The sequence below is a fragment of the Carassius carassius genome, chromosome 21 (genome assembly GCF_963082965.1).
Source record: "Carassius carassius chromosome 21, fCarCar2.1, whole genome shotgun sequence".
In the NCBI taxonomy this organism is placed as follows: Eukaryota; Metazoa; Chordata; class Actinopteri; order Cypriniformes; family Cyprinidae; genus Carassius; species Carassius carassius.
The window spans coordinates 23,876,779-23,899,995 of record NC_081775.1 but is presented as its reverse complement, the minus strand read 5'-3'; the positions used below and the strand labels follow the sequence as shown (position 1 = coordinate 23,899,995).

General features: G+C 35.7%; 2 protein-coding genes across 5 annotated transcripts in view; one reads left to right on the top strand and one right to left on the bottom strand.

The window, feature by feature from the left end:
• Positions 1 to 20,054, top strand: part of LOC132097943 (elongation of very long chain fatty acids protein 7-like) — a 343,464-nt gene extending 323,410 nt beyond the window's left edge. The window contains exons 2-9 of one of the 4 annotated variants that reach the window (XM_059503959.1): positions 9,896 to 10,020; positions 15,770 to 15,852; positions 16,452 to 16,642; positions 17,508 to 17,588; positions 17,865 to 17,921; positions 18,410 to 18,515; positions 18,602 to 18,738; positions 18,837 to 20,054. In XM_059503959.1, the coding sequence (XP_059359942.1) occupies positions 15,789 to 15,852; positions 16,452 to 16,642; positions 17,508 to 17,588; positions 17,865 to 17,921; positions 18,410 to 18,515; positions 18,602 to 18,738; positions 18,837 to 19,064 (864 nt within the window). In that variant the 5' untranslated portion in view covers positions 9,896 to 10,020; positions 15,770 to 15,788 and the 3' untranslated portion in view covers positions 19,065 to 20,054. Of the gene's footprint in view, positions 1 to 9,895; positions 10,021 to 10,453; positions 10,542 to 12,331; positions 12,525 to 15,769; positions 15,853 to 16,451; positions 16,643 to 17,507; positions 17,589 to 17,864; positions 17,922 to 18,409; positions 18,516 to 18,601; positions 18,739 to 18,836 lie in introns of those variants that run through there. The other 3 variants (XM_059503961.1, XM_059503958.1, XM_059503957.1) reach the window with 3 other exon arrangements.
• Positions 213 to 2,422, bottom strand: LOC132097926 (NADH dehydrogenase [ubiquinone] 1 alpha subcomplex assembly factor 2-like). Its single transcript, XM_059503935.1, has 4 exons — positions 2,215 to 2,422; positions 1,829 to 1,918; positions 1,519 to 1,559; positions 213 to 1,313 (listed from the first exon to the last, which is right to left on the bottom strand). Exons 1-4 carry the CDS (start codon positions 2,327 to 2,329, stop codon positions 1,068 to 1,070), a joined length of 492 nt encoding a protein of 163 aa, XP_059359918.1. The 5' UTR covers positions 2,330 to 2,422; the 3' UTR covers positions 213 to 1,067.
• Positions 20,055 to 23,217: the final 3,163 nt, after the last annotated feature.

The following is a 23,217-nucleotide window of genomic DNA, read 5'->3' as shown; positions in this document are numbered from 1 at the left end:
CATAACAGGCTGTTTTTGTTTAAGTAAATTGACTGGAAACCCTTGTGGATAAACATATTTTGATAAGTGCAGCTTCAACTTTTATTTACATACTTTCTAAGTAAATTGCAAAATGAAACGGATAGAAATAATTCTACATGAGTCTCTACGTATATTAGTAATTTTCAGTATGGTGAGACAGCACATCTGAATGCATAAAATGTGCTACAACATTTGGTTTTGAAACAATCCTGATGCAATACACACAGAAAAATAGCAGCATATCATTTTTTCTTTACATCATTTTACAAGGATTTAGAGGAGTTTGTTTCTTCATCAGAACAGATTTGGAGAAATTTAGCATTACATCACACTAATATCCAGTTGATCCTCCACAGTGATAGGTTCTTTGAGAACTAGAGGAAAAACTTTACAATAATGCACATAATTGACATCACTCCAGACCGTCAATTAATATCTTGTGAAGTAAAAAGCTGCATGTTTGCAAGATAACATCTATTATTTTAACACTGAAGTTTTTACTTCAAAGTCTAGAATCAATAATAATGCTTCCTTTAGTGAAAAAGGCCATCCCCTGTCATCATCTCACATCAAAATTTGATCGACATATTTGTTTAGAACTGCTTTGGCTTCTGATTTAGACAAGGAAAAGGCAATATTATGGATAGAGGACTCATAATTTACTTGGAAGCAACGGTTTGGAGTTAAAAACATCTTAATGTGGAGCTTTTCAATTCATGAAAGCTTTGCGATGTTACATTGTCATGTTTTCATCAGCTGTCTGGACTCCAAATTCTCTAAATCTATTTGGATGAAGAAACTTACCTACATCTTGGATAGTCTGAGGGTTTGTACATTTTCAGAAATCTCTGGAGAAAATATTCCTTTAAACTAAAAAAAAATAGCAAGCCAACCAGTCATTACATGCAGTGGTTATCAATTGTCTCAAGAGAACCAGTACTGAATATATATCAAGAAGTGCTGAGGTGCATTGAAAATCAGCAAAACTACTATTTCACTTAAACTGCAAATTTACTTGAAGATGGCAAAGGAGGTTTCAAATAAACCTATTTTTTGCTTCCTGGAGGCATCCAGGACCCAGGCTGGAATGTGTTTGCAGTGCTTACGGGTTCCTCACTGAATTCAGTCTGTCCAAACTGTGTGGCAGAAGCATGACCTTTGACCTGAGTCTGAACAGGTTGGGCCACCAAACCTTCCTCATACTGTTTTGCCTGCAGGGTTTTATCCTTCTCCTCTGCCTCTATAGCTCTGACTTTGATCTGCTCCCTGTAACATTCATTCTGTAGCAACTCCTATAGAGGGCAACAGACAAGTGTTAATGTGAAACTTTTCCAAAAATATGTTCATTACAACATTACTTACTATAGATTTGTTATTTTAAGATGTAACAAAAAAAAAAAAAAAAATATTAACAACCTTTCTGGTCTTAATTTTTTTGTTCTATTTATATTATAATGTTTTGATAGGCACTCTCAATTTAACCAGACACAAAAATACCTCTATTGTAGGTGGCTGCTTCCGCCTGCCCCTGATCCAAGCTACGGGAAAAAGAACAGACAAGAGATAATGATGTTCAACAAGGAACTAGGCTAATATATAATTTGATAACAATATATATGAATACATTTACATTTTAAAGTTTAATACAAAATGATAAAACATCTAATAATGGGCTTACGTCAAATATCTTCTTTACTAAGATCAGTTTTTAAATATGCAAACAGTTCATTTTAGTTAAGACAGTTAATACAGAAACAATCATTATTGTAAAAATATTGTATTTGTTCATTAATGTTGTCTCTATTACCATCCCATTCAGAAGGAATGCTTCCTTCCATGTACTCAAACTCATTTGGATTGGCTGCTTCTACTAGGCGTCTGGTCCGGATGACCCGTCCTGAGGAAGACAATGCATTAGGTTCATTTAAAAGTATCAAATAAAACAGCAAAAAGATAAGTTATCTATGACCACTGGCCAAAACATTAGCTTGATTGGAAGATGACTGGAAAGTATCTATTGCACAGAATGGCAACCATTAAAAATATTTACTTTTATTTGAAGTTATTTGAAGCATTTAGATAATAAATTTTCTTTATATGGATAATTCACAATATTAGAAAAAATTTAAACTTGTGTGACAGTGGTTTAAAAAGAGATCAAGATTACTCGTCAAAGTCCTATGCGTGACTTACCAGTCCAGGACTTCTGCTCGGGTATATAGTAGTATTTATTTCCTAAATGATCCGTGCCGACATGCTCTTTTGCCACTGCGAATGTTCTTCGCAGTAGAGATGTAATACGGCTCATCACTATGAGTTAAATATCTGTTTATATAGTCTCTCCTAGTGTACATACACACTTACTTTGAGTCGTAGGTTACACAATTACCTAGCATTAATACTTTCATCTGATTGGTTCTTGCTCCCGGTCTGACCAATCAGAGTTCGCGTTGTATACACGTCACAACATGGCTGCCTCTTATCCAACAAAATGCACAACAATCATATTTAAAAAGCTAAAGAATTTGTTTAGTTTAAAAATGCGGTTTTACCGAAAAAAAAAAAAACATGGGCCACTCAAAAGCTTGGGTAAAAGCAGAGACAATTTATAAGTAAAAGACTCTAAACAGACATCGGTTATGGTTATTTCACTCTGACAACACAGTCATACCGTACACACATAAACATCCAAGCTTAAATGTCTCTACAACGATGCTTAGTTTTCTGTATGCCAGGCAATCGGGGCTTGACGACCTAACCAGTTCGTCTGAGATGTGCAGTGTCTACATGAAGGTAATGCTGTATTTTCCTCTATTTGACTTTCAATATAAATAATATCTAATAATCAAATAACCTTTTGAAATAAGTAAAATAAAAAATCTCTTTTTTTAGAGGCACCTGTACATATACCACCATAAGGATTAACAAAACAAACAAGTGCATTAAAAAGTTTGTTTTTTGGGTATTGTTGATGTTAACATTCCAGTATAATTTTCTTTTTTTTTTTTACGTTTGCTGGAATAATTAATGCATAGATGAGAATGTTGGACTAGTACACTGCTTTATTTACTTAATTCACTGGGAAAGTGGCATAACCCAATCTCCCATCTTTAGGGTGCTGAGTCTGGAGTTGAACCACAACAGAGATGTTGATCGTATTCATGGCAAATTGCCTTCTTAGCCTTTGAGGTCATTGATGGATGATAGTTGTCTACGTGTACTATAACCATAGAATTCACATTTACATTTCTTTGCGAGCAGCACATAATTATTTTCTTGTGATGACCCCATATAACAAGAAGACCGTAAATACAGCAGATTTGGCCTGGTTTTATTCCAGTATGTTGTCAGGCGGATCTGATGACGTAATTGTGATCTATGACTTGGAAAATAACAGCAAGAAGCCTTGATACACTTGTATCTTCACAGTGGGCAGGTCAGTATGACTCCATTCTTGTTCGGTGATCCAGTGACCACCAGATGGCACTATAATATTTTCAGATTTTAATGTGTGTTTGTTTGTTTTTTTTGGAGTATGTTATGTGTGGCTTTCACATCTCTTTTTTTTTTTTATGTGAAGGTCCAGGCATATGCATAAATTCAGCGTTGAAACATGACACTGGTATGTTTGTATCCAGTTCATTCGACAAAACCATGAAAGTCTGGAACAAAGAAACTCTATTTGGGTGTGTCTATGTGTGTCCATCATTTTTTTAGTTATTTTTTTCTTTCCTTAAATTTAAAACAGTATTTAGTATGTGTGTATATCCACATATTGCTATTTTCACGTTTGGTTAGTTGCTAACTGGATTTCATTGGCTCTGTCCTTGCACAATAAAAGCAACGTTGAATCTAATCTAATTTTTAAGAATATTCCTGCTTTTACACAGTCCACAAAGTCCCAACAGTTTTTTCACAAATGTAATTTAGCAAATTACCCAACAACTGAAAGCAGTATGCTTTTGTGGAACCACCAATCTGCTCAAAAAGTGGCAAACAGTCTTCTGTGGTGTCAAACGTCCCTTTTCTGTTGGCCCTTCTGGTATTTGCATTGTAACTGACACACAGGAATGGTGCTCAAGCAACATTCAATGCCTTTGGCTCCCTTAAGAACATCTAACATGGGTGTAGTTATATGTGTGTATTTCCCTTTTAAAATATTATTTAATCACATTAAGTATTACTGAATATGATTAATTATTCATTTATTTATTAATGTATTTATTCATTTATTTCAGCCAGCTGAGTAGTTCCAGTTTGATGGCAATGTTTACTGCCATCACATGTCTCCTATAGCCAGTAAGCACAGTGTGTTCTCTGACTAAACCAAACCTTCTGCATTTGATAGAATCCTTAGAGCTGTAGAGTAGCACATTCAAAGCTTCTACATCTTCAGATGCCCTTCAAAAAAAAAAAAAAGAAAGTTTATTCCTAAAATCTATGTTTTAGATAGATGCTCATATCTGCTGTAGAATATTTTTTAGATATAGTGGAAGTATTTGAGGGATCTTTAGCATCATTATCATTAAATGGGGAGACTGTGAAACATTTCCTGCTTTAGATATGAGAAGAGAGGAATCCTGGCACTTATTTACTAATCAAGAAGGACAGGTTATGAACGCCTCCGTGTCCCATTGTCTCTGTCTTTTCTTTTATCTCTTTCTTTTTCTTTTTTTTCTCCAGTGAGTTTCAATGAACTCATGATTAATTGTCTCCCCACTTCTATTTTTTAGGAAAAAACAAACAAACTTGTTTTAAGTAGACTTTTTCTTAATAATCTACCATAGTAAAATAAGAAGTGACATGATTATATGCTGAATAGCCAAATGCAATCTTCTCTATAATGTAATTTTTATCACAAGTTAGGATCTGCCCTGATACATATTTTTGTACATATGATCAGTCTTTTTGTCTTTGCTGAATTATTCATATAATTAACATTACGTCAAGTGTGACATCAAGGCCTTTGGGGGAAGTCGTGGCCTAATGGTTAGAGAGTCGGACTCCCAATCGAAAGGTTGTGAGTTCGAGTCCCGGGCCAGCAGGAATTGTGGGTGGGGGGAGTGAATGTACAGTTCTCTCTCCACCCTCAATACCACGACTTAGGTGCCCTTGAGCAAGGCATCGAACCCCCAACTGCTCCCCGGGCGCCGCAGCATAAATGGCTGCCCACTGCTCCGGGTGTGTGCTCACAGTGTGTGTGTGTGTGTTCACTGCTCTGTGTGTGTGCATTTCGGATGGGTTAAATGCAGAGCACAAATTCTGAGTATGGGTCACCATACTTGGCTGAATGTCACTTCACTTTCACTTTCACTTTAAAGAATTTCACACCTGTTTCCAACTTCATGCATGTCAAACATTATTCATTTTGGGTGTTCTGAGTTCTCTTGTGTTTGAGGCATGGTTCACATCAAAATTTCGGATAAATTTGACCTGACAGCTCTGACTAACACCTCCAACTGGAAACCATTTAAATATAAATGTAATTAAGCATTATTAAGTAAACTGTATTTCTATGTTTATGGTGACTTAGTTAAAAATCCGGTCATTTTTTACATTCATACTTTTTCTTGCAACTGCATAATCAGAATCATTTTTAAGAATATATTCAACGATTTCCCAAAAGTTTGTAATTTGCATTCCAGTATATAAATCTTTTAAAAGAACAAAATATTGTGCAATTACTTGCCACAAACACATCTTGGCATGTTCAGTGTGTGTTACACTTAACACTGGGTTCAAAGCTCCTACAATAACAGTGTGTCTGAGCTGTTGTGTTCTTCTTCTCACTCAGCTCTATTGTGCTTTGTGTTGGCAGTTGGTACCAAAGACCCCAAAGTGCAGCTTTGTGATCTGAAGTCTGGGTTGCGCATCCACATCCTTCAGTGTGAGTTATGTCAGTTGTTTTTAAATGGAGACAGCCCTGGTGAAGGGGTATTGTACTCTTTGAAAAGCCAAAGGCTAAAAAGTTTTGAACAGACATCAGATCCTGACCATATTAGCAGCAATTTTCTCAGACCTTTCTGTTTATCTCAGATACTGCAATGCAAGATTTACACTACTATTCAAGTATTTGGGGTTACTAAGATTTTGTAAAGTCTGTAAAAAACATTATTGTGAAATATTGTTATAGTTTAAAATAAATGTTTTCTATTTAAAAAATATTTATATTTAATAATGTGATGTAAAGCTAGATTTTCAGTAGTCATTCAGTGTCACACAAACCTTCAGAAATCATTCTAATATGCTGATTTGGTGCTCAAGAGACACTCTTATCTCTGTATATCAATCTATATCAAACAATTGTACTGCCTAATATTTTTGTGGAAATTGATCATTGTTTTTCAGCATACATTGATAAAATTGATAAAAAACAAGCAGCATTTATTTAAGAATAGAAATCTTTTGTAACATTATAAATGTCTATAGTGTCACATTGGATCAATTCAGTGTGCCCTTGCTGAATAAAAGTATTAAATACGCTTTTGACCCCAAACTTTTGAACGGTAGTGTACAATCATTGAGAGTTGGCCAAAGTGTCAATTATCATAAAAACAAGTTTTTCCTGGCAGGTCACTCTCAGTGAGATGGTCTCCATGACACGAGCACATCCTGGCCACGGTCAGGTAAGCACTTCCACACCTGCACAGATGTCAATGCACTCACCTTTCATTTGCTGCTATAACAATAAACAGCCACATCCTGTGCTATATGATGCTGTTGTTTTTAGACTATTGAGGATTATTTATGGTAAATTTCTTTTTGTTTTCTATAATCAACTCACATGCAGTATTTATGCATAATGTTATCAGTCTTCTCAAAAGATTCAGCGCTCAACTGAAGTTTGCTTAGTGTAAGTGAATGAGAGCGAGATAATTAGCAATTGGGGACTTTTGAAACGGTCCTTCCTGCCTGGAAAATTAAAAAAAAACAGTTATGTGTCAGCCTTCTCTAAGATTTTTTGCGTAATCTATTTTACACTTTATGTGAACTAAGCACATAAAGTTCTAGGAAGAAACTGATTGTAGGAAGACTTTTAGGCATTTTGGCATCTGTTTTGTTTGGCATCTAATTCCCAAATGAGATTGCTGATGATTGCCTAATTTAGGTGGGCATAAGAATGATTATGTTAGTATTACATAAACAGACTGATCAAACTTGTTTAGAGGCCAGTTCTGAATCTGACCTCATCATCTGTAGGAGATTTATTTATCTTGCATTATTGCTAGTAACTCTTGTGCAATGGATTTCCTATCAGCACTGACAGTAGGGTTCGTGTCTGGGATGTGAGAAGAGCCTCGGGGAGTATTTTTTACTTTGGACCAGCACAATGGGGACAAATCCAAGGCCTCGTCTGAAGCAGGTGAAATCACACTTGTTTTATCAAACCTCATGGGGATAAATGTGTTTTAATCTTTACACGATATTCGGGAAAATGAACTGCATTATGAACGAATTGTAATCAGTTAGATTTTAACTGAAAAGCATTTGATAGGTTGTTCATAAAGCTGTACTCAAAATATAATTTACTCTGTGCATTTTATAAATTGCATTTATGGGAATAAATATTGCTACCTAAATAGTGCATAAGAATTAATATGCCATTTTAAAGCAAATTCAGAAAGTTTTTTTTTAAAGATATCAGACTTGCCTCAGCAAAGACTGCAGCAAACAGAATTAAATGACAAATAATATCTGTGTAAAAGATGCTGACAACTCATATTGCTGCATCAGACAAAGAACTGTTTATATTCTTTATAGACCTGTCTGCAATCACTCACATTATACTTTGATATACTATTAATATATATATATATATATATATATATATATATATATATATATATATATTAATAGTATATCAAAGTATAATTGTGAGTGATATATATATATATATATATATATATATATATAGGGCTCCATTAATCACAGTTAATAGCATCTAAAATAAAAGTCTGTGTTTATATAATGTGTGTGTGTACTGTGTACAATGTATTTATATGTATATATAAATATATGAATACACAAACACACACACACACGTGTATATATTTAAGAAATATATGTAATATATATCCATATTTTAATAGGATTAATATATACATGTAAATATTTCTGAAATATATACACGTATGTGTGTTTTAATATACAACCCGAATTCCGGAAAAGTTGGGACGTTTTTTAAATTTTAATAAAATGAAAACTAAAGGAATTTCAAATCACATGAGCCAATATTTTATTCACAATAGAACATAGATAACGTAGCAAATGTTTAAACTGAGAAATTTTACACTTTTATCCACTTAATTAGCTCATTTAAAATGTAATGCCTGCTACAGGTCTCAAAAAAGTTGGCACGGGGGCAACAAATGGCTAAAAAAGCAAGCAGTTTTGAAAAGATTCAGCTGGGAGAACATCTAGTGATTAATTAAGTTAATTGATATCAGGTCTGTAACATGATTAGCTATAAAAGCTTTGTCTTAGAGAAGCAGAGTCTCTCAGAAGTAAAGATGGGCAGAGGCTCTCCAATCTGTGAAAGACTGCGTAAAAAAATTGTGGAAAACTTTAAAAACAATGTTCCTCAACGTCAAATTGCAAAGGCTTTGCAAATCTCATCATCTACAGTGCATAACATCATCAAAAGATTCAGAGAAACTGGAGAAATCTCTGTGCATAAGGGACAAGGCCGGAGACCTTTATTGGATGCCCGTGGTCTTCGGGCTCTCGGACGACACTGCATCACTCATCGGCATGATTGTGTCAATGACATTACTAAATGGGCCCAGGAATACTTTCAGAAACCACTGTCTGTAAACACAATCCGCCGTGCCATCAGCAGATGCCAACTAAAGCTCTATCATGCAAAAAGGAAGCCATATGTGAACATGGTCCAGAAGCGCCGTCGTGTCCTGTGGGCCAAGGCTCATTTAAAATTGACTATTTCAAAGTGGAATAGTGTTTTATGGTCAGACGAGTCCAAATTTGACATTCTTGTTGGAAATCACGGACGCCGTGTCCTCCGGGCTAAAGAGGAGGGAGACCTTCCAGCATGTTATCAGCGTTCAGTTCAAAAGCCAGCATCTCTGATGGTATGGGGGTGCATAAGTGCATACGGTATGGGCAGCTTGCATGTTTTGGAAGGCTCTGTGAATGCTGAAAGGTATATAAAGGTTTTAGAGCAACATATGCTTCCCTCCAAACAACGTCTATTTCAGGGAAGGCCTTGTTTATTTCAGCAGGACAATGCAAAACCACATACTGCAGCTATAACAACAGCATGGCTTCGTCGTAGAAGAGTCCGGGTGCTAACCTGGCCTGCCTGCAGTCCAGATCTTTCACCTATAGAGAACATTTGGCGCATCATTAAACGAAAAATACGTCAAAGACGACCACGAACTCTTCAGCAGCTGGAAATCTATATAAGGCAAGAATGGGACCAAATTCCAACAGCAAAACTCCAGCAACTCATAGCCTCAATGCCCAGACGTCTTCAAACTGTTTTGAAAAGAAAAGGAGATGCTACACCATGGTAAACATGCCCCGTCCCAACTATTTTGAGACCTGTAGCAGAAATCAAAATTGAAATGAGCTCATTTTGTGCATAAAATTGTAAACTTTCTCAGTTTAAACATTTGCTATGTTATCTATGTTCTATTGTGAATAAAATATTGGCTCATGTGATTTGAAAGTCTTTTAGTTTTCATTTTATTCAAATTTAAAAAACGTCCCAACTTTTCCGGAATTCGGGTTGTATAAACACACAGTACACACGTTATGTAAATACAAACTTTTATTTTGGGTGCAATTAATCACGATTAATTGATTTGACAGCCCTAAAATAAAATGTACATATAATATGTTACTTTTCTTCCAGTGAACACAACACACAAGGGGCGAGTGAATGGATTGTGCTTCAAAGCTGACGGACTTCATCTCCTCACTACTGGGAAAGATGATCGCATTTGCCTATGGAACAGTGCCACAGGGGAAAACACATTAGTGAGTAGCAGTTAGTAGCTGTTTGAAGACTTCTTCAAGACTAAGAGTTTCTTCAAGAGTATCAAGAATTATATTTTTTTAGCCTATTTTCATGCAGGAAAAGGAATGTTTTCTCTTGAGTGTTATTGGCCTTCTGTGAGTCAAAAATATTTATTCCAAATGCTACTGAGACCGAATGTTGCCAGACATGAAAACAAGATGCAATCATCTGAAGACACTCCCATGTTTTCCTAAACCCTTCCTTTATTAATGACAAGAAATATGTAAAAAAAAAAAATGGATGCATATATTTTTATCAACTAAGCTATTCATTTGTTGCTAAGAAATCCTTATTTCTCACTAACAGGTGAACTATGGGAAAGTCGTGAATGAGAGTCACAAAGGCCTCAAATTTACCATATCGAGGGGCTGCAGTCCGGAGTTTGTGTTTGTGCCGTGTGGCAGTTCGGTAGCGGTGTACAGGCTTCACTCGGGAGATCTGATCACTATGTTGAGGGGACATTATAATAACGTCGACTGCTGTGAGTTCCACCCAGACTATCAGGTAATGTTGATCCTGATGACTTGCTTAGTGGTTTAGTCTTTACTAATAAACTAAACAAGCTAAAAGTATGCCATTAAGTAAAACAATTTAAAGCTTTTTGCAATTATTTAATGAGATCTGTATTAGCTCATAGACTCATTATTGACTCTGAAACTGTGGGGTGCATTTTTAGAAACTTAAGAGTGGAGGTAAAGACTCTAACATCTTGGCCTGGGTCCCAGTGCTGAGACAGCCTGACATTGAGGATGATGAAACCAACTCTAATAGGGTAAAACAGTTTGAGACATTTTTTTATATGGAACATATTGTGTATTTTCACTGGCCCTTATTTAAAAATCTGAGGTTGATTGAATTAATGGTGCACCTTAATGAAAAATACAATGCGCTGTAGACCAGCTGTTTATATCTTTACAGATCTGCAGGTTTGGGGTAGGTGGGGCAGAAAGAGAATCCAAATTTGGGCTCACGTAAACACATTTTGCAACCTAGCTTATGTCTCTTAGCCAAAAGATAAGATCAGAGGACGTGACAAAAACTATGCCTATTATGGTATGCATTCAGATGCAGTTGCTATCAGTCATGGTATGTGAAATGTGTATGTTACCTGGAGTCACATCTTGATGGCATGTAGTTTATCATTCACTCAGTGTTTTGTGTTTAACATCCTGCTCTACCAGTTTTTCTGGCAAAAAAATCTGGTAAATATTTTCATAATCACATTGTATTACTGCATCACTGAAATACAGATATTATCTGTTAGCAATTACATGGCTTAGTGATATAAGTTTTATTTTTGGTCATGTATTTGGAACAACATTAATAATTACACAACAGTATCTTTTTTCTAAATTTGTGTTTATAAATTGTATATATTTTGTTTATTTTTATAATTTATTCGTTTTTTGGTATTATTTATTTTGTGGGGATTATTGTGGTTTGAGAAATATATTTGAAGACTTTTAGGTTTAAAAAATATTAATTCTAAATGTTTTCACCAAGTGTCCAACAAAAATATTTCTAGTTGTCATTCAAATAAAAAAATTAAATAATAATTAGCAATAATAGCTGGAATTTATTCATCCATAACTCCATAAAAGCTACAAGTTCATAAACTTATATATGCAACTGTATCATCATCTAAGCGATACTTAAACATCACTGAATGTTCAGGATGCATATTTTTACAGGGTGGAGCACAAGTTGCTAACAATCCTGTTTTTGAAGATGCCTGGAGCAGTGATGAAGACTGACAGAACAAGAAACCCATCGCTCTGTTTTCTAATATCCAGATAAACCACTATATACATTCCCTCAGAGATTAATGTGCTCTTACTGCATTCAGCTGATAATTGCATCAATGGGTCCATATAAAGTCAATGTAAATAAAAAAGACCCATGGGTGTTGAGTACTTCCATTGGTTGTCACTTACTGATTCGCCTCTGGATTTTAAGTTTTACAATGTCTTGAGCTTGTGTCACTTCTATGGGATTTGCTTTTCACATACACCGTATCTTTTGTATAGTGGAATTTATGGTAATACAAATACCGTTTTTTTTTTTTAAATAAAGGAACATTTTATAAATCAATATATTGTTACATTACTAAACTGTCGCAATTATTTGGCAAAACACATTTGATCTCATACATTTCTTTTAAAATGGGAGTCATGACACCAATCGCGTGCAGGTATTGCGAGTCCTGGTGCGACATGTGACCAATCAGAGGCCTCAGTCTCGGAATCAGGTCAACGTCTCCGCCCACCGCCAGCTCCTCTCAGTGAAGTCAGAACTCTTCGTCTGAAAGAGTGACAGGTGGAGGTCTTGTGGTCAAACCATTAGCTTTAAGTTTATAAACTACTTTTCCTGGCCGAGAGGCAAAAGACGAGCGTCCTGGTGAACGCAGAGCGGGAGGACCTCGAGGTGTGCGTGAAAACATATCTGAACTTTTTATTTTGTCACGGTAAGACAGGTGCACGCGCACCTGCATTCTTTTGTAAAGTCCATATGTGATAAGATGTTGATTTCATGTAATGATGAGGAAATTATATCTCCACTTAACACTTATCTGTTAATTTTATTTTTAATATTTAATGTTTTTATATTTCAACGTATTTATTTGTTTTTTGTAACAAAAATGTATTTTGATATTTTAGTTTTAAATATGTTTATAGCTTATAGAGAATGTAAAATGTTTTAATTATCTTTTTCTTAATGGTTATTACACAACTATTATTTAACTTTAGAGTCATTAAATAGTGCAATATATTATTTTGAATAGTGCAATATATATATTTATTTTATTTAAATTTATATTCACACACATTTGCACAGATTTTAAGAGCCAGACTATATTTCAGATGAATCCAGCACTGGAATTGAACTTAGATATTTGCATGACCAGTATTAAATTTTTCTGGCATCATAAATCAGGCTGTTTATGATGTAGATAATTTTATTTATTTTCATTTGTATTTATTCATTGCTGAAAATTTACCTACAAGGAATTCTGGCTATGACTATGGGAAGACTCTAAGCCAACAGAGCATTTCCCACACTCAAACATCATAAAACTTCAGATATTATGTTTGGATTTGATTAGTATTGGGCTTTGCAGTTAAACTGTTGGCATCCAGTGTTGAATGCACTTGTGTGGAGTAGTGTGGTAGTGTCCTCCTCTCACACCTGCAACCTGTCCGTCTCATGGCAACAGGCATGTTGAAGCTTGTATTAAAAGCTACAGTATCTAGGCATGCAACTCTCCAGGTAATTGGACCGGTGTGCCCTGAAACACGTTATATTAGTTTCTCTTTAAACATTAAAGTGTATGTTGAATGGAGAAAATAAAAATCTTTGGTTGATGCTTCTCTAGAACAATGGCAAAATTAATGTAGTGTTAGTTTTTTAATTTGGGGCCCTTCAGCTTAAAGTAACCTGTTATTTAAGTGGACTGTATGCAGGGATACCAGGGAAAATGGCATCCTATAAAACAGTTCAGTTTTATGAAACACATTGTATGTAATACTCTTGTTAACAAATAATGTGTTAGGTTTTTAATTAGCAATAATTGCTGGAAATTATATATGCTATAAATTGATGTACACTTACAGTCATGGCCAAAAGTGACATATTTGGGGTTTTGCAAAGTTTGCTGCTTCAGTATTTGTAGATCACTTTCCCCACATGTTTCTATGGTATACTGAAAAACAAACAATAAGCATAAGGTTTAGAAAGCCTTTTATTGAGGAAAAAAAGCCCACATATACAGTGTTGAACCTAGTTCTTCGTAACCTCTGCAGTTCTCTCTGGCATGCTGGAGATCGGCCTCTGGGCCAAATCCTGAAAGATGGGGATCCATTCTTGCCTTAGTTCTCGGAGTTGATCACAGTTTGTGGGCTTCTGCTTATCTGCTTGCCTTTTGAGGACTGACCACAGGTTCTTTAGAAGATGGAGATCCAGCGAGTTGCCTGTCCACTGATCCAAAATTTCACTGTAAATGATCTACGAGCCACTTCTTTAAATCATTCTTGCTTGGTGACATGGTGCTCAATCATGCACAGATCACCACCTCATGGATCGCTCTTGCAGGATGTCTTGATCCAATACTTTATGGTAATGTTCTTGGGTAGATTTAGGAGAGAGCCTACTCCCTTGGTTGAAAAGCAACCTCACACATGGACGTTCTCAGGAGACTTCACTGTTGGCACAACACAGGACTCACGGTAGCATTCACCTTTTCTCCCAACAATCGATTTTCTAGATGTCCCAAACAGTTGGAAGGAAGCTTCAGAGAAAATAACTTTGCATCAGTCTTCTGCGGTCCAATCCTTGTACTTCCTGCGTAACTTCAGTCGGTCCTTAACATTTTTCTTGGAGAGAAGTGGGTTCTTTACTGCTCTTCTTGACACCAGGCTGCTGTCCAGAAGTCTTGTCCTCACTGTGCGTTCAGATGTTCTCACCCCAGCCTGCTGCCATTCCTGAGCAAGCTCTGCACTGCTGGTGACATGATGCCATAGCAGACTCCTCAGGAGGAGACAGTCCTGGCATTTGCTGGACACTCTGGGATGTCCTGAAGACTTCTTCCCTGCAGTCGAACCTCTCTCCTTAAAGTTCTTGATGATCCAGTAAGTGGTTCTTTTAGGTGCAATATTCATTGTAGCAATTTCCTTGCACGTGAGCCAATTTTGATGAACCGCAATGATGGTTGCACGTGTTTCTTTGGAGGTAACCATTGTTAACAAGAAAACAATGATTGGAAGCTCTACTTCCCTTCTTTTATAGCAATCAGTCTGCTCTTACAATCTAATTAGTATGATAGTGATTTCACCTGACTAGTACTCATTCACTCTTTCACATGTGCTACTGATATGATTAGTCAATTAATGTAAGCTGGTCATTTTGTGTCAGAATCAAAAACATTGAAGTCATTTTTTGGCCAATGAAGCTTTTAACAATTATTTAAAGGATCCAGAAACAATATGAATGAACACCTCAACAGCTAAAGCTTAAAAATTTGCAAAACACAAAATTTATGTCCCTGCCAAACATTTGGCCATGACTGTAGATCTTGGAAGTATTTTTTGCAGATCCAGCCCTTATTTGTCTTTAAGGAATAAAATTAGTTTTTGCACCCCTGATACACAGCCACAGACATGTACGTTCATTATAGAATAATGACATTTGAAATGCACTTTTCTGTATCATGTAGAGAACAACTAAGAATCTCAATTGTATGCATCTCGGAGTTCAGCTGTTTTCTGGTATATTACTGTACATTGTTCTCTGCGCTCTGCATGTCTTCAATATTCCACCACCATGGTTTTATGGGATGTCCTGTCTTGAACATACACCAACTGTTAACCATTGTGTCCCAACACTCGCCCTCCTGTTCAGCTCTGAGTTTACTGTAGAGGATGGAGGATGGCCCAACTGCTTTTTTACCACAATATAACGTTTCACGTGCCTCCATACAAGAGTCATTCCTGCTTTATTTTAAAGCATTTAGGTTCTACATCACAACATGTCATTTTCTTGAAGGGAATTGTACTGTTAAGGTGTAATTCAAGATTGTTCAATTATAAATTCAGTCCGAATGATGTGGCATTTAAGTTAAATGACTTAAATTTTGTTAGACTTGACTATTGGATGAGTTTATTTTAAATCTCCTAAGTCATCCATCAGACATACACTTTGTGTTTGTGTCCTTAGGCTCTGACCATTGTCAGTGATGGCGTTCTGTGAGTTCACATCCACAGTTGCACAGCTGTATGACAAGTGGATGGAAGATGCAGGTAAGAAGGTTTCTGACATCAGAAAACATTCAAACATTCAAACGCACACATTCAAACCTCATTAACTTCCATAGGGTGCAGAAGTCAGGTTTTGGAAAGAAAAAGTGCATTATTTTCTCTAGAGGAATAGATTACATAAAAAGCATTAAAGACAGACCTCCTGTCTGTGAGGTTGTTAACTGATGGTAATATGCTTTTGTTGAAGCCATCAGGTTACATTATTACATCTTATTTTTTATATAATCCTGTTTAAAAGTGAAAAACTACATTACCCGTGAAATCTCCATCAATCAGAGAAATAAGCTTTAGCACCCACCCACATAATTGAGTGTGCTCTTTATTAAACTGTTTGTGCATATATAAGCTTATTTTGCAATACATGTAAAATATATTTTCTTCATACATAATTTACATCTTTTTTTAATCAATAGTTTTATGTTTTACCATCGTTTTTAATAAAGAATCAGCACTTATGGTGCACAACAAGAGGAGTGTCACATATAGATCAATGCACAAACTAATGAAGTTACTATCGATGTTACTGTGCAGTGCATGGAGACATTACATGGAGTGCAGATATTCTTATGATGTGATTTCAGACCCCAGGTCAGAAGACTGGCTGCTCATGTCCTCACCGCTGCTCCCAACACTTATTATTACATTTTACATCTACTTTGTGATGTCACTGGGGCCCAGGTTAATGGAGAACAGGAAACCGTTTGATCTGAAGAGGTTCCTCGTCATCTATAATTTCAGCGTTGTGGCTTATTCTATTTACATGTGTTATGAGGTAAATCTGTTTCTGTTTGCTAACAGGCAAACCTGTTGTTGGGTTTTGCTCTGGAATTTACATAGACACATTTTTATGAACGTGTTTTGTTAGATTCCATTGAGTTGTTATCGTTTCATTGTTAGTTTAATGCAGGTCACACATTAAGTTAACGTTTAAATGACTGGAATGAATTTAGTTACATAAGCGTCTGCTTCAGTTGACTATAAAATTAAAATTTACTAATCCTTGTGTTGAAAAACTGTATTGAAAAAAACAAATTCTGCAGAATATGAGCTTGTATGTCGTGAGGGTGGGTAAAGTCTTTAAACAGAGGTTTACACTACAAAATGTGTATATTCTAATCTATGTATGTGTATATAAAGTGCATTTACCTGCCAGTCTTACACATTTATTAGCATAATTGGTGTACATAATTCATTGACAGTAAACACCCCAATCTGTGTTCCTTTTACTAAATAACAAACTTTTTAAGTAAAATGCGATTGACTCACCCTTTTTTTGCTCATTATCCCACTTTGTTGGTGCATGTAGTTAATGTGGAGAGTTCAGATGCAAAGTGCTTATCTAAAATAAGCATTTTTATCACGCTCTTATGTTTAGGTTCAGTAAATTTATTCTATTGGCAATGTATAAGTCTTTTTCTATGCAATTAAAGTGAAATAACTAAACATAAATATAGGAGCCTGATAAAAATGCTAATTTTAGAAGAAGAACATTTCAGACTGCACTTAGAGGGTTTTGCATCTGAACTCAAAATGTAATAAATGTAAACAACAGTTTCTTTCATTATCTGTTTTTTGGTAAATGCACCATTTAGTTCTTTTCCAGATTAAATGACCAAAGATGAATTTCTTTTCTGCAGTTCGTGATGTCAGGCTGGGGAACCGGGTATTCATTCAGCTGTGAACTAGTAGACTACTCTCGATCACCAAAAGGCATGAGGGTGAGAGTGGAAGAAATTTGCCTTACCTGCTGTATGAGAAGCTTGTAACTATGCTCCAGGCTTGGTGTTTTGCTTGGATGTGGTTGATTTCACTTGACTTAAATGATACACAGGACTATTCAGACTAAGCAATACACTCACTGCTGAGTAATGCAATGTATCTGTATATCTGATGAATTTAGTGATTCATTCAAGTTTGGTATAGTTTAAATAAAAGGTTTTGTATTTAATGGTTTGTTTGGCATTTGTGCTTGATCTACATTTTTGTGTATGCAGATGGTATGGACTTGTTGGCTCTATTTCTTCTCCAAGTTTATTGAGTTGATGGACACAGTAAGTAATGTGTTTCATATTTATTACCTTGGTTTTGTTACATCTAAAATGCTACAGTTTGGAAGGACACATCTAGCTGTCTGTGACACCTTTCACAAACTGTCAGTCAGCAATATTAGTTTTCTCTCAGGTTATGAAAAATGGATGAAAATAGTGTTACTGTGAGTTACAGACAAAACTCCTTTAAGTGGTTAAATGGAAAGATGGAAGACAGCACTTTTAGTGTCTTTTGCCTGAGGTACTTGCTTTTCTGGTAGAGAAGTTACTAGTTACCACAGAAAATTATTTAGATTTTTTTTTATTTTGATCTGTCAGAAAGTAACAGAAATAGGGTGATTGCATTGGATTTTCACTGAAACTTCAAATTGCAATACATCTCTTAAATGATTTTACACCCTATTTACACCTACAGTATTTAGTGCTGTGCTTGAGATCAGATTGTGCAATATGAATGTAAACACCGGGTCTTCTCTGCCTCTTCTGGACAGGTTTTCTTTGTGCTGAGAAAAAAGCCCAACCAGGTGACCTTCCTACATGTCTTCCATCATTCCATTATGCCTTTCACTTGGTGGTTTGGAGTCCGGTTTTCTCCAGGTAGGGATTTGTCTCTTTTTTTACGATTGCATGAATACATGTAAAAGATGAATTTCCTATAGACGTCTGTTTGTTTGATGCTGCAGGTGGTTTGGGGACGTTTCACGCTCCTCTAAACTGCATCGTTCATGTCATCATGTATACATACTATGGATTGTCAGCTCTGGGCCCTAAATACCAGAAGTTTTTATGGTGGAAGAAGCATTTGACTTCAATACAGCTTGTATGTATTACAACATTTTATGCTATTTCTGTTGTTCATTCTACCAGCTAGACTGATTTGAGTTGGATTTTTATTTTTGCTTTTGCTCTCTTTTCCAGATCCAGTTTGTCATCATAACCTTACATATTAGCCAGTACTTCTTCATGAAAGACTGTCCCTACTCATACCCCGTATTCATCTACATCATTGCTCTGTATGGCATCATCTTCCTCCTCCTCTTCCTCAACTTCTGGTACCACGCATACACAAAAGGCAAAAGGCTACCTAAAGTCCTGCAAAACACAACCATGCAACAGAACAACGACATACACCACAAGAAAGAATAACTGGTGCTGTGTGTCTAACCAGTCAGCACTGACAATCTACCTAAAACCGCCTTTTCGCTACATTTTTATAAGACTGTTTATACGTAGACCATATCATTTAACCTGATGCCCTGGGAAAAACATTATTGTACAGACTGTGTGTTGCAGTCTGGGCTGGATATTGCCTTTTACCCTCAGGTGGGCATTTGAGTTGAACTCATTGCCCTGTGGGCTACTCCTGCTTCTACTCATTTTCCTCATTGTTTTTTTGCATACTGACGTGTTTCCCCGTTCTATTTAATGAGATGCAAGTCAATACCTCCAAGCTCCTCACTCATGGCATTCACATAATTTTTATTGCAGTTTTAGACACCATTTGTTGTGTGTTTATATATTTATGTTCCTGTTTATGGCAATATGAGTAAGTACAATGAAAAAAGAAGTGTTGGCAACTTTTGCATATTAATTAGTCTTTTACCCTTCACATGTGACATTGTGTGAATGGTAGCAGTACTGCAGCTGTCCTTGAAGGAACCAATGCATTGATCTCATCTTGCATTATTGGTGAAGAATGACATGTATTTGGTTACCTTTTTATTTTATATATCATGTCATCATGAATGTCTTGGGATGTTTTTTTGGGGGGGACAGGTGCTTAAATTTTGTACAAGGAAAAGTATTATGTTAATTAACTTTTAGATATTTATGGAAAAAATTGCTGTATTCACTTAAGTTGGTGGGTTTTTTTATTGTATTTTTTAACTGCATTTTCTAATGGACTGGCTATACTTTGAGGCATTTGACCCCGGCAGTGAGCTGTTTATCTTTATGTAAATAGTAGTCTGTTGTATGTCTCCATTGAGGGCTGTGTTTGTTTTAAATATAGATGCAAGATTACCCACTTAGATCAAATTTTCTAGAATCTGTCTTCACCATGAGAACACAGCTCCCCTATGTGGAGGAAAATGTAGTAACAGTCAAGGGGTAAAAATTTATACCTGGGAAATATTTTGTATACAGTTGTGGCCAAAAGTTTTGAGAATTACATAAATATTGAAAATTGGAAAAGTTGCTGCTTAAGTTTTTATAATAGCAATTTGCATATACTCCAGAATGTTATGAATTGCATAGTCCTTCTTTGCCATGAAAATTAACTTAATCCCAAAAAAACCATTCCACTGCATTTCATTGCTGTCATTAAAGGACCTGCTGAGATCATTTCAGTAATCGTCTTGTTAACTCAGATGAGAATGTTGACGAGCACAAGCAGTGGCGGACTGGGACAGTAAATCAGACTGGGAATTTGACTCCACCCCAGGCCACCTCTGTTGCTGCAGTCACCACCACCCAATTCATGTGTCCACCAGACTGCTAAACTCTTTGGCTCTTTCAGTTGTTTGAATTGGGTTATACTTAAAAAATAAATCAAAATCCTTAGACTGTGGACGGGTAAAATAATCAAATGAAGTATCAAGAAGTATCAAGGCATTCACTGTCTCTATCATCTTTCCCTTAACCCCCCTCTCTCTCACACTGCACATTGAGTTTCTCTGCAATATGAAATAAGCACTTTCAATAATCTATATTAATTATGCAGCCATCAATTGTATGTTCCATTGATCACAATCCTACTACTTATAACCTTATAAATCATAAAAGCACATATTTTTATGTGAGTAAAAAAAAAAAAAAAAAAGAGTATAGCCATGTTTAGTTTTGCTTATAGCTTAAACTTTACCTGAAGGTTCCTGCTCTGAATCAAAAGCTGAACTGTCCACCCCCTCTTGTTCAACAGCAGGAGCACTAGCAGCACTAGTGCTACTGTTGCTTCCTTCGTCACCTTCAAAATAAATAAGCATTGTACACTAGGCTACATAAATGGAAAATCCAGTTCTGGTCAATTAATATTCCTTGGCACTAAAAATATACTGTATCTTCATATGTAAAACAGTGTGCTAGTTTGTCATTAAGATGCTCTTTTAAAGCATCTATCATTATATACATGTTTTAAATATATATATATATATATATAAAACTTTTTTTTTATTATGATATAAAACTCTAAATTTGGAAACCTTAAAGGAATAGTTCACCCAAATGAAAATATGCTTAAAATGACTTAACCTCAGGCCTTCCAAGATGCAGTGAATGGGTGCCATCAGAATGAGAGTTCATACAGCTGATTAAAAACATCACAATAATCTACAAGTTCACATGGCTCCAGGCCATCATTTAACATCTTGTTAAGCTAAAATCTGTGTGTTTGTAAAAAAAACAAAAAAAACAACAACAACAACAACATTCATTATGAAGACTTGTTTTAACTTTTTTTTACTTCAAGTCCACTATCCATAATACTGCTTTCTCCAGTGACAAGGTCAACTTGTCAGAATCAGGAGAGAAATATGGACTGTTTACAAGTGAAAACAAATATGATAAGACAACAAGGGATGGACTTTTTCATTGGATGTTACTTATTATGGATAACGGCTGGTATTTTGGCCAGAAGTAATAGTTTAAAGTTAAATGCCTTAATGGTGGATTTGTTTATTACAGACACACAGCTCTTCACTTTAGAAGCCTTTAATTGATTGACTGGAGTCGTGTAGATTGTGATGGTTTTTATCAGCTGTTTGGACTCTCATTGGTCAATTTTCAGGAAATGTTCGTTTTTGGGTGGAGCACTCCTTTAATTTTTGTGTATGGTTTTCATTTGTGACCCTGGAGCACAAAACCAGTCTTAAGTCGCTGGTGTATATTTTTAGCAATAACCAGAAAACCATTGTATGGGTCAAAATTTTCCATTTTTCTTTTATGGCAAAAATCATTAGGATGTTAAGTAAAGATCATGTTCCATTAAGATACTTTGTAAATTTCCTACCATAAATATATCAAAACTTAATTTTTGATAAGTAATATGCATTGCTAAGAATTAATTTGGACAACTTTAAACGCGATTTTCTCAGTATTTAGATTTTTTTTGCACCCTCAGATTCCAGATCTCGGCCAAATATTGTCCTCTCCTAATAAACCATACATCACTGGAAAGGTTATTTATTCAAATTTGATCTACTAATCTCAATTTCGAAGAATTGACACTTAAGACTGATTTTGTGGTCCAGGGTCACATTTAGTAAAAAAAAGTATCTTTGTAATGTCTGTCTTAAGATGGTGTAAAATCAAACATTTTCCCCCAAGCTTGTAAATCTGCTTCCTTGAGCAATGGAAAATTTAAGCATGGTAAGTGATATTTTTAGAGAGTTTTTTGTAGTAGAACAAACACATTTGAGTGGCTGCCTCCCGCTAAAATAAAACTGGATAACAGAATTCTCCTTAAAGCATTTTTCACTGGTGCTTCATGGGTAATTTTGGTGTAGCAGTTAAAAGTAGGTCATGGTTCTCAGAATGTGTGAACTAGCAGATCAGAAGAAATCTGGATTGCCATGAATAATGCTCACATTTGTTTGTAAGACCTGCCTTTATCTTCTACACCTTTTCATTTTGAGGTGGGATCTCCTAATTTTACTAATTTGCAAAGTAAAACCCCTGTCAATGTCACCATAGAATTAATTAAATATTACTAAACACTGCAGGGAAAATTAAATGCACTAATTAACATGCTAAATGCTGCACAGCCCCCTTCATCAAACTGTTATTTTAAACAATCAGCTGCATTTAGATATTTTGTTCCATTTAATGGCACTGTAGAGACTCTACTATAGACTTCAATATCATTTACTTGAATTTAACAGTTTGGACATCATCATGTGGACTGAGTGACATGGATGTGCATTTAGTTAGACAAATAAAGACAAACCAGTTTTTATAGCCGCCAAGAATGTTGTTGACTGAAGGATTATGTCAAACAGATGTGGTAAATTTTTTACTGATGGTGATCCGACATTCTTTACAAGGACTGCACAGCTGCATGATCATTACTGAATCAGCAGATGCAGTTTTGGTATACAAAAATGTATTTAGGAAATGTTTGTGTACTATATTCTGTGCAAGGTGATGGGTGTTAATGTCACTTCTTGTGGTTGGTAAACCCTCTTTTATGCATATATAAACCAGTGATTTAGAGGTTGTTTGCACAGAGGAATTTTGAATGAGCTTCTCATTATAATGCATACAGATGTACTTGCTCTTGGGGGATATTTCATGCCCTCTGAGC